General features: G+C 30.9%; 1 protein-coding gene across 1 annotated transcript; it reads right to left on the minus strand.

Annotated features, from left to right (window-relative positions):
• Positions 1–11,353: 11,353 nt before the first annotated feature.
• Positions 11,354–12,440, minus strand: LOC123202135 (protein LURP-one-related 5-like). The gene is made up of 2 exons (XM_044617897.1): positions 12,136–12,440; positions 11,354–11,846 (listed from the first exon to the last, which is right to left on the minus strand). The coding sequence occupies exons 1-2, from the start codon at positions 12,415–12,417 to the stop codon at positions 11,439–11,441; spliced, it is 690 nt and encodes a 229-aa protein (XP_044473832.1). The 5' UTR covers positions 12,418–12,440; the 3' UTR covers positions 11,354–11,438.
• Between the last annotated feature and the right edge of the window lie 123 nt (positions 12,441–12,563).

Here is a 12,563-nt window from a genome sequence, read left to right on the forward strand (position 1 = left end):
CTTTTAAATTCAAACCGAGTTATCAAATTTCACTTATTTGAGTCAAATATGAATTGAAGACAGAGTCAGTTTACCTCAAATACATTTATACTCAAACAAAAAAGGAAATTTTCACAAAACAAACCATCCATAAGATTTGGTATTGTGGTACCGACTCACTTTGATAGATACTTTTTTATTTTGTATGCATTTTAACATGTGCACTATTGAGTTTTAATCTTCTTATATATACTTATAATAAATATCAGTTTGAACACTTATAATAATATATCATCATATATTTAGGTATAATTTTATTCTTAATTTAAAATCATTGTATTATATAGTGACACATCATCATTTGTACCTAAATTATTATTTTTTATAAGTGTATATAAATTTATTATATTATAAAAATTAACTTAAATCAAGTTAAATGATAAGTAGTGATATAATAACATTGGCGAGTTCTCGAATGTGAGTTGAGTTTTCGAATTAAAATTTTATATGCAAGTTGAATTTACCCTAATTTAAGCTGCCGCCATAGATGTGTTACACTTGGTCAAAGCAGCTTCACAGGGGCCTATAATTGTACTAGTGGGTGGCACAGGGTAATTAAATTTTCAGGCAAAAACAATGAATTATTGCAACGAAAAGGAGAGATTCAAATCAAATCAAATAATATAGAACATGACAGGTTGAAGTTGGGAAGAAGAAGACAGAAAGAGGAAGAAAGAGGGAACTGTCCAACAAACCTCAGTTCCCAAAATTGCAACGTAGCGTTTGACATTTTGCATGATGCTGCATCATTACCGATCCCCCTTTAAATCCCAGGGCCCTTTCGCTTTAGGGTTAGCCTTTGTTTGACTCCAGAAAGAAGTAGAGATTGAGATTTGTGTTAGGGTTTAGCAATTGGTAGGAAAAGAACAAGGTTTCACAGTAAACGAGGACAAAATATTACTACAATGACATGACAGTAGCTGACATAGCAGCTAGCTAAGATCTAATGGAGGAAACAACAGTGATAAAATTTGGAGTGAAAAAGTTGAACGTCTTTTTAGAGCTACGTCCTTTTTCTATCAGCTCTGTGTTTCACGGAAAAACAGGCCCTCTCCCTCTCTCTCTTTCAAGCTACAAGTCCAACACGTGAGAGGCACAGACATCGGTGTTTCCTCATGGATCAGGATTGGTCCCAGATATGTGATAAAACATCTCCACCTCATCAGTCCTTTTCAAACCACTTCTTCCGTTAGGTCTGGGCTTTGTGGGCCACTTAGATATTTCCTCTTTTTGTGGTCCCTACGTCATGATACTGAATTAATACTGAATTATGAATTATTAAGTCGTTAAATAATTTTAATTTAAGAATAAAATTAAAATTAGGTATAAATTGGATTGAGTTTGAATTTTTTTTAATTTTAATTTGATTTAATTAAAAAATAATTTAATTTAAATTTAGTTCAATTTTATCAAATTAAAATTAAGAATAGTTTGAATTTAGTTCAAATATAAAAAATTTGATTCGATTCGATTTAATTCAAGTTTAATTTAAATTTACTCAAATTAATAATTCAAATTTATAGTTTGATTCATCCTGAATTAATGGTTTAAATAGATAATTCAAATTTATGGTTTAGATTTATGACTCACGTTTATACTTTATTAACAAAATACTGTTGTTTTACTTAAATAATATTTAAAATCATTGATCTGAGCCAACATGAATTACGAATTTGACCCACCAATTTAAACTATATATGAGTTCCAACTGATTTGAATCACGAATTTAAATCAAATCGAGCAACGAATTTGAATTATTATTTAAAATTATGAATTTGAGTCAAACTTGAACCAAATTTAACCAAAAGCTTGTTAGCTTGAGTTTGACTTGATTTAAAAAACGAATCAAATCTTTCGACTCAAATTTGAATAAAATAAATTCAAATCAAGTTGAATTGAGCAGAGTTAACTTTCGAGATTGAGTCAACTTAGATTATATCCAACCATAGATAAAATAACATTAAGTATACTCACAACTGAGTACATATTAGGTACGCATAACATTGGTTTTTTATCTTAGATTTTGCTATTGTAGTTAATTTTTATATATTTAGATATTAAGTCATTGTGTTTTTCTTAATAAGTTTGAAAAAGGTTTTCGATTATTCTAAGTATTTGTTAAATGATAAAACTTTTTGTTAACCTAACTCACCATGTTCAAAAAAGCAATGTAATAATAAATTATAAGGATAACAATAAGATATGTCACCTATCAATATTTTAGGTTAGAATACGAGCATAAGCTTTATCACTCAGATGCAAGAAAACTCAACTTGACAATTGAACTTTTTAGTATTTACGAGATTATATTTCTATTTTATCTCGTGTTTATAAGGAAAAGATAAAATAGTCTATCAAATTGGGTTCGATCATACCTTCCTATTGTAAAATTACAATAGGAATAAAACTCTAGAATTATGCTTAAACTATAAATATTTAAATATGATATATACATGTAACTTTACCTCTTTGTACAATAAAATACTTTCGCAAAAGTTATGAGACAGTCTAAAGATGAAATTTTACTAGAGATACTTGCAATCCCTATATAAATCCTACCAAAACACTTCCCTAAAGATAAATAACATAACCGTAGATGTAAACTTCTGAGTACGAGATTGAACCACATTTATAAATTTCTATCTTTTTTATTGCTTATTTACTTTAATAATTATCTAATCACTATATATAATAGATAACAACATTATTCCACATATACAATCGTAATTATCGTAACCTCTTTTATATAGGACTTTATATTGTGTATTTGTATGAGTGTATGACAATATTAATATTTTTAATAAAATTATTTGTACCCATTTTGAGTACACAAATAAATATACGTTTACGTATGTCATCATATGATTAAATAATTTTGAATTATAATAAAACTATGTGTACACACTTTAAGTACACACTTTAAGTACACAAAATAAATACATAAATAATGTAGCATCATGTGATTGAGTTATTTTGAATTAAAGATAAAATACCACTCAATCATATGATGACATATGATCTGTGTATTCAAAGTGTGTAATGCAATATTACTCTTTGAATTAAAAATACAGTAACATCCAATCACATGATTATATATATATGTATACATATTTGGATACTCAAAATGGATACGCATGGTATCGCTTTTAATACTTTTAGAATTATTAGATAATGGGTTTGCAATGGCTAATATTGAAGAAGACAGGATTAAAACTGTCTTTATTGGTGGAAGAAAGTGTAGGTTATAAAATCAAAGAGTCGATGGAAGGCAGGCGGATTGGGCCATGGAAGATGGGAAGTGTATATACAAATATGTAAGTAAAAGGAAGACATAAGAGAGACAAGCATGGCCACGTGAAAGAAAAGAGTGATTGGAAAATGGGTGTCACATGATGAAGAAGATAAAATAAACTTCGCATTACGTTAAAAAATATTCATGCAGAAGCTGATAATTTGTATTTGATAGGAAAAAGACGAGCCACTTCATACCAAACATTCGAGCTTTACAATACAACAATGGCGTCCATATAAATTTGGCAATAGAGAAAAGAGAATAAGGCTCTTTGCATAAGCCAAAGTTTTTGGCTGCTAAACCTCTCTCTCTTTTAACCCTTTCATTTATTTATTAAATTCCAACTCAAAACACATCATATCTTGATAATAACTTCGACATATACAAATATATGCTTCCTTCCATAATAATAGTCCAATTACTAACTGCCCAAATTCAAGTATCTTCTTTTGAATTAGGATCCAAGTTGAATTGGTTATCCATTTGTTTTTGTTTTGGAGCAAAATTGCATTGGAATTCCACAACCCTTTTGTATTTAAGTGCAAATCCACCGAATAGAAAGAAGTTATTCTTATGTTTGTTGATGATGTGAAAAATGGCATTGGCAAGGAATATGCAATGCTAGAGGTATAATCTTAAACAAGTGATTCATTATGAATAAGATGTTTTCAAGGTAGTATGATCGAAAAATTATGTCTACTATTATGTTATTAAATGTGTTTAGTATAACTCGATAGAGTGATTGTGAATGACATAAAAGAGAAACCCTTTTGTCTTGAAAGAATAAGAGAAAAGAACGATAATATAAATACATAAAAAGATATATCTAGAACCTAATACATTCAATATAAGTATCTAAAAAGAACTCTTAATGTTGTTATCTCGTTAAAATAGGAAATATTATACTATCTTATAATAATAAGCAATGTATATGGATTGTGATCTCGTAATAGTACAAGAATGGAATGTCATGTTGAGAAGATCATAAAAACAGTTAAAATTGTCGACAAACTCTCTTTGCATTGTTTTTGGATAAAAGGGTTTCTTACTACACTTTGGGTTAACTTACATATAAATTACATGTCTAATTGTTAATCGAACAATTGATCGCTTCTTTGAAACTATTTTTGTACATATGATTAAAGCAAAGTCTTATCACACATCAATGACTACATGCATCTATATATTAAAAGTCTCAAGAATAAGAAAAAGCTTATTACTCAAAAATACAAACTTTAGTTGCACCAATATATGTATGTATGTATGTATGCGTGTGTGTCAATAATACTTCATTCATAAATGAATAACTACTAATCATTATTTGATTTGATAATTTTAAATTAAAGCTAAAATTAACAATTATATCATTAAGTTATATGATAATACATTAGTTTATTTATATTTGTTATTACTCATTGTTTATACATATAATATTAATTAATAAGATTTTGTCCCTATAACATATAAACAAGGACATTTCATGGGTCAAGGTCACAAGATAAATACTTATGTATATATGTATGTATGTATGTATGTATGAATACTAAGTATAAAGTCTTACCCATCAATTTTAAGATATAATTTGAACTACTTAATTATTCAAATCATTAGTTTACACAAAAATAGACCAAATTAAGCCCAAACTACTTTTCATCTGTTTCAAAATGCTGTTTATGAGAATTGTTAAATAATATCATAGTTTAATAAAAAAATTTATTAAAGCCCATATCATAGAACTAATCACCAAACAACCCCAGATAAAATTCATATAATAAAACTAATCAATAAAAACAAGAAAGAAAACTAATCCACAAAACTTACAAATAAAACTTTCAAAAATAAAACCCTAATCAACATAAAACCTATATTTGTGGATTAGAGAATAATATATTATTATCACAAAAATATAAGAATATAATAAACTATATAATACCCAGAAGAGCAAATGTTATTTAATGGTTGATTCGAGCTAAGCAAACTCGAATTTGAACTTATATTCAACTTAAATGAGTCGAACTTAAACTTAAAGTCTAATTTGACTCAAGTTCGAGAACTTGTTGACAATTTTTCACCCAAACTCTTTTTTTCTAGTGATTATTCTTTTTTTATTTCTAATAATTCTTCTCTCTTTTTTTTTTAACTATTCTTTTTATTTTTCAGTTTTGATAACTCTTCTTCTTCTTCTCAACATCACAATTCACAACTTAAACTAGCTTGAGCTTGACATTCTAAATTCAAACTGAGTTTGAGATGACCTTTGACTGAGCTCAGCTTGAATCCATCTTTAATACTATCCCAAACCCTAGTAGTGGTCTGTAAAAATTAGGTTAAATAATAATATATACCTACCAAAGACCCACATATCCCATAGGCGAACTCTCATTACATGTCAATAAACTATGTGACACCCTTACTTGCTTTTATGCAGGTAGAAATATTTTTCTAAACCCTGTAGGTTGTAATTATATTCTGATTTTCATAGATTTTCTAAAGAAATACAAATTCAAATATACGAAAATGCCAAAATATTGAATGAGCCAAAAATCTTTATCAATGCAAGCGGGCCTATATTAAGATGAAGAGGAGGAAATGTTATTCCAACTGGGCTGCTAAATCATTTATTGGACTATATGGCCCATTAAATAATGCTTTGTACCGGATTTGGGCCGTTGGGGTCCCTATATCTCTGTCACAACCCACTCAAAACCGATATTTTTGGATCGGATCGGGTTTTGACCTAACTAATTTCATCTTTTATTTCTTATTCAAAATGTGACTTCTTGAATTGAAGTATCCAGCATGTGACCTTATTTGGCTATACAACTCTATGGCTTTACTATCTTTCCGAAAATTAGACTGCTCATAGTAAGGATGGATTCAATCTAAGCCTAGCAAAGCCTTGGGTCAACTCGAGTTTGGATTGTATTCATAATACCTAATTCAAACTTGTTTGAGTTTAATGTATAATGTTAGTAGAGGACTGTCGACGACGTAAATAATGTCACCAATGGGATGAACAATATTATTAGATTAACAAAATAAGTTGATCTCAAATTGAGTTATCGAGCTAAAACTGTAATTTGAGATTGATTAAATTGAACGTTGGATTCAAAACAGGTCAATTCAAATGGGATCCACCCCTGGTTCAGAGTATGTGATCTTTATTAAAGAAGTTTCCATTGTTGAAATGTAAATGATGTGGATGGTCTTTATCATCTTACTATATTATTGGCTTTCTGTCATTTGAAGGCATATGGTCTGGTACAAAAGTTGCTAAAAATATATTTATGAATTAATGTCCTAGTTTGTTGCTTTTAGTAAAAAGGAAAGAGAGATATCCCTTCGTTTGGTGTTTCAAAGCAAGACAAATGATAAACATGTGTGCTGCAGCATTTAGATGGAAGAAAGATTTTGGATAGAGTGAGTTAGGAAAAATATGTTGATGGCATCCATCCACAATGGATTCATGACTCAGTTTGAACAAACTGATTTTGGATTAGAGTTTTAATTTGATAGTTCAATCTAAATTCGATTCATTCATTTATTTAATAATATAATTTATTCTGTCAATAATACTATTGACAACATCGACAACCCTCTGATGATACTGTATACATGCTCAAGTTTGAACTCAAGCCGGTATTATGCTTTTGATGGGGTATTGCAATGACCTCATAAGCTTCCTTTGTAGTGTTGGCCGGTAAAGTCCCTGCTTAACTGTTTGGCTTTGGATTGGATTCATGGATTGGGCAGGAAACATGCTGTGAATGCGGTTATAGACTCAGGAAATGTTTGTTATGAAGGGGTTAGGTGGTTTTATGGGTAAATAAGTCGAGTCAAATTCAAATTTAAATTTAGTTAATTCATCAAACTCGTTAGTTTATGTCCAGTTTAATAAAATAACAATATATTTTTACTAATTTCAATTATTTTATTTATACCCTTTAAATCTTGTTTTTAAATTTTGAATCCTAATTATTGTAAAATTTTTTAAAACAATTTCACCAATTTAATGATTAGATATTAAATTAGACTTACATTTTATCAATTGCAAAACTTTAGGAACAAAAATTGTCCTACATATATAACCGTTTAATTAGAATGATTTGATAGTCAAATAATGATTCAATATGATACATTCAATTTAAACGTAGTTTGATCTGATCCAATAGACCAAACCGATCATTCGGTCAATTTCTAATGGACTCGATGGGGTTTTTAACACAATGCTCTAAGGTTGAATTAGCAAAGTTGACATTAGTTGGGCCAGAGGCTGAGCGTTCTTATTTGAGAATAATCACTCCAAGGTATGTAAGGAAGCTCTTAACCTTCCACTTGAGTTGTAGATTGCGCCAACTCAACCACGAGAGCTATGCAGATGCAATCCGCTCTGTAGCGCATGACCTACTGCAGAAAGTGAAATAGGCCAAAGACTATTTCCTACTCAAGTTTTAGTTCAATCTCAAAATCATATTTGCGATAAATAAAAAATTCAAACACTTACCCATGACTATTCTAAAAATTTTCATTTAGCGATAAGGGTAAAATCATCACTTTATTTATAAACCCTAAAAAATTATTCATTTTTCCCCAAATTATAAAAAACAAACCATTTCATTCTATGATTAAACTTTAAAAAGTTATGTTTACCCCTTAGGATTTCTCTTTTCTTCTTCTCTAGCATTGAAGTTCCTTTCTGACTAACGACCTCTTCCCACCCATCCTCTCTAGTGACGAATTTCCTCTCTAGTCGAAGAGCAACTGCACTCAATTGACGATTCGGCTTCGCTCTCTCATTTTTCTTTGCCAAATCTAGATCTCTAAATCTTAGATCGAGATTCATGCTCCTTGTTGCGTCTTCACTCTGTATTGCGAATCCAAATCTCTTTGTCTGGATGATGACTTGTCCAAACAAAAATCATTTAGATTTTCAGACGAAATTCATCAGTTTTGGTCAGAGAGATAAGAAGACTTCGACGGCAATAATTTAGGGTGGATTCGACAATCATCGGAGATGGAGATGGTGGCTGGATAAAGGAAACAAACCCTAGGGGTGAAATCTAAGGGGGGAAGGGAAATGATATTAATTTTTAAGATTTTAAGGTCTAATGATAAAGTGACGATTTTAACCTTGTCTTTAATTGAAAATTTTAATAGTAGTTAGCCGATGGGTGGGTATTTGAATTTTTCATAAATATGCTTTTGAGAGTAAATTAAAACTTGGGTGAAAAATAGTCCTTTGGTCAAGTGAAATAACATAAGTTGTCATAAATTTGGAGTTTAGAGCCCTAATGCGTAAAATGACGGTCAAATCATATATCGTATAATGCATTAAAAACTTAATTTTCTATATTGTGTATTGTATCGTATGATATGACTTTTAAAAAATAAAATAATAAAAAAAAGCTAATTGATATATCATTATTTTGAAAAATATTACAGACATATTTGACAATTTAAAATTTCTCATATACACTTATATTACATTATTATTTTTTTTTTCTAAAAAGTGTATCAATACGTATCACTAATATACACCATACCATAGGATACGTATCATATCGTATAAAATATCTACCATACTATATTAATTCGATACATATAATTTTTCATCTATATTGTATCGTAAGATAATAATAACTATGACATATAAGTGTGGAGACTAGGGATGGCAATGGGGAGGAGCGGGGAGGGGATATCAATCCCCGTCCCCTCCCCGCGAAGAAAAATCCCCTCCCCATCCCCGCAGGGGAAAATCCCCTCCCCATCCCCTCAGGGAAAAATCCTCTCCCCATACCCGTAAATATAAATTTTAATTCCTTTATGCATTTCAATAAATAAAATAAATCATATTCTCTCAAAATATCACTTGTTAAAAGAGCTACAAAATATTCATTGTTATTTTAGTTCAAATACAAAGTTTTCATAAAATCTAACAATATATAATAATCAATCTCTTCATTAGTAGCTCTTCATGTATGTGATTTAGGGTAATTTTATAATAACATTAAATTTAACACTTTTCATTCACTTCAATTGATTTTATCAAGTTTCTAATTTGTTTTTTTTTTTTTTTTGTGTAAAACCTGGTGGATTGACTAACTAAGTTTTGAAGTTGAAATAGAATTAATTTGGTACATTTGTATTTTATGATAATGAGATTCTGGGTTTTTTTTAATATATTAGATTAATAGTTCAGAAATTAGTAAAAACTGATAATTGATAATTCAAAAATTGGTAAAATTAAAATTATAGTTTTAATAAATCATAATGTAAAAATTTCTAGAACTTAATAGTTTAGAAATTATTATATTATTATATTAGATTTAGGGGGTGGGGTGGGGTGGGGTGGGGTGGGGAGGGGGAGGGGAGGGGAGGGGCGGGGCGGGGCGGGGACATATGAATCCCCGTCCCCGATTACGGGGATTTTTTTCATCCCCATCCGCATCCCCGCCTATTTCCCCGTTTTTATCGGGGAATCCCCTCCCCGTTAGGGTCGGGGAGGGTCGGGGCCCCTAAAGTCGGGCCCAAATTGCCATCTCTAGTGGAGACTAGGAAAAAATCTACAAACCAAACCGAAATTGTATCCAATCCAATAACTGAATCGGAAAATAGGATCACCGAAAAATCTAATTCATCTACTGCTTTTGGCCAAACCAGTTTTTTCAATTGATTAGCGGATTGGCAGTATTTGTGAACTGGTTAATCCAACTACTCTAGTTTGAAGATTGGAATGGTTGCTCAAGATGTGGAGTGCCCATTTCATTTCTCAGATTGCTTATTCAACAAGGAACAATCCAGTCCAGTAATTGTTCACCATTAAGGACAAACTGAACGAAAAATAAATTGAAGAACAACCGTTCCAAGTTTGGAACGACCGTCACTCTCGAAATTTGGTTTTAAAGCGTGTAACGAAATATCCATTTTGGTTATTAGACATTTTCGATTCAATTCAAAACTAGTTAACTAATTCGACTTTGGTTTTCTCCAGGTTAACACACCTGGAGCCTCTCTATCTTTTTCCTGAGCTTGAGATCCAAACTCCACTGGGAAGAAGACATAGTGCCAGCAAAACATACACCAATTCTAAATGATACCTTCTTGTTTCATTTCCAGGATTACTTTCTTTCCTTCAAGCATTTGAATTGCAAAGTGGTTTTATGAGATTTATTTTTTCCTGGGGCTCTGTCTTGAATAGCAAATGGATTTTCATTTTAGATTTACAACAGACTTCTGGAAATCCTAATGATTCTTATGGTGGTTTTTGTGCTTCTTCTGAACATCTGATGGCCTGCTTCATAACGGTAACTTCATATTACATTAATGCAATCTTGAATTCTTATCCTAGAGAAAAGGGAAATCAGCAGAAGCGGCTAACATCATGGTAGTCAGATTGTGTATCGTATCGTGTATTAAAAATCTAGTTTTACGTATCGTATATTGAGTATCGTATCGTACAGTTTTTAAGAAATAAAATAATAAAATATTAATAAATTAATTAAAAAATATAATTGACACTGACACATCATCATTTTGAAAAATATCACAAACACTTTAAAAAATTTTTAAATTTTTCATATGCACTGTTATTACAAATAATACATCATTATGTAATTGAATGATTTTAAATTTAAAATAACAGTATTCTTATCAAAAAAATTGCTTTCTAAATTGAGTAATATATGTACAAATGACAGATACTAACATCTAGTTTAAAAAATGAGTAGAATCTTTTAACTCGAACTTGATTCGATTTGAATTAAACCTATTTAAGTCGAGTTAAAGCAAACCAAATTGACTTTTGAGCCTAAACTAGCTCAATTTGAGCTCAATCCTAGATCAGACTAATCTAATTTAATCCTGTTTGATAATTAAAACGAGTTTAGACCTCGACTTAAACTAGATTTGGCAGCTATTCTTGATTGGTGTGGCCAAGATGATGCATCCTTTGGAGGCAAAATGAAGCTTAAAAATGGTTGCTTCATTTAGATTTAGAGCAAGTTTAGCTGGATTAATCGGAAAATTGGTATAAAACCTTTATAAAACTAGAAACTGTTGGCCATTTTGAGTGATTTTTGTACAAGGAATGGAAGGGAAGAAGTCTAAATCAAGAACACAAAACTGGAGCAAAGATCTTGCTGCAAATGCGATCCAGTATTATTACAAACGCCATAACCAGGTGAGTCGGAAAACCAGGCTGAACAACCAGGCTGAAGACGTCGTCGCTAAGTAGAATCGTTGAGTTGACTCTCTTCCGAGCGATGCTGGCTACCACTTCCCCATTTGCATTCTTGATCTTGCAATTTCGAGTCCTGAAAGAGCCCTCAATGGTGAAATCAGGCTTATTCAATTGAGCTTGTTTGTTATTTCTCCCCATGTAAACCTCCGCTTCATCCTTGCCGTTGTTGAAGAAAACCGGCGACCTTCTCATCATTGAAAACACTCTCGATCTCTTCCCATGGTCGTCTCCTTCTTCTTCTCTGTATGCATTCCACTGGTATTGCAGGCTCAACATCTGTCAATCCATCAAACAGGCCAAGAATCTAGTCAATCACCATGCATATCGGCATCATTATCAAAAAAGTGAAAGAAAAATATTTAACAGACAAATATTTGATTATTACAAATACTATTTTTATAATTTTATTCATCAATTATTTACATTATTATTAAAATTGAATAAATTTATAATTTTAACAAAGAAAAATAACTGTTTAAAGTTTATTTTTTGTAACAACGAAAATTTTTTTTTTTGTAAATTATTTTTGATAATAAGAAAAGAGAAAGAAAGAGTGAATTTTTACCTGGGGTTTCAGAGATAACAAACAATTCCCAGCACCATCCATGAGAACAAGACCAGAAGCTTTACTTCTGGAATAATTATCAACTCTGAAAACCAGTCTGCCGTAATGATCAAACACTGTGAATCCGTCAGTCCCTTGGAAACTCATGCTGGATCTCTTCCATACCGTCAGTATACTTGGACGACGTCGTTCATGTACATCATCTTCTTCCTCCTCCAGTACTTTCCCTTTCGACATAATCAAATCATTATGTTTGTTCTCAGTTGGATAAACTTTCGACATACTGAACTTTCAACTTTGCAACACCCAGAAACACAAGGCTTATATAAATGTGTATATATAGATGGATATATAGATATATGGAGAGCTGATATCTATGTATATATATAACAGAGGAGGAGGTGGTGGTGATTTATCTATAGAAATTT

This window comes from Mangifera indica, chromosome 18 (genome assembly GCF_011075055.1).
Source record: "Mangifera indica cultivar Alphonso chromosome 18, CATAS_Mindica_2.1, whole genome shotgun sequence".
Taxonomy (NCBI): Eukaryota; Viridiplantae; Streptophyta; class Magnoliopsida; order Sapindales; family Anacardiaceae; genus Mangifera; species Mangifera indica.

Bases quoted from the DNA above. Each gene is read 5' to 3' on its own strand.
- LOC123202135 (XM_044617897.1), bottom strand. From the start codon at position 12,417: ATGTCGAAAGTTTATCCAACTGAGAACAAACATAATGATTTGATTATG. The intron at 11,847-12,135 runs GTAAAAATTCAC...ATGGATTGACAG, and splicing joins TGTTATCTCTGAAACCCCAG to ATGTTGAGCCTGCAATACCA.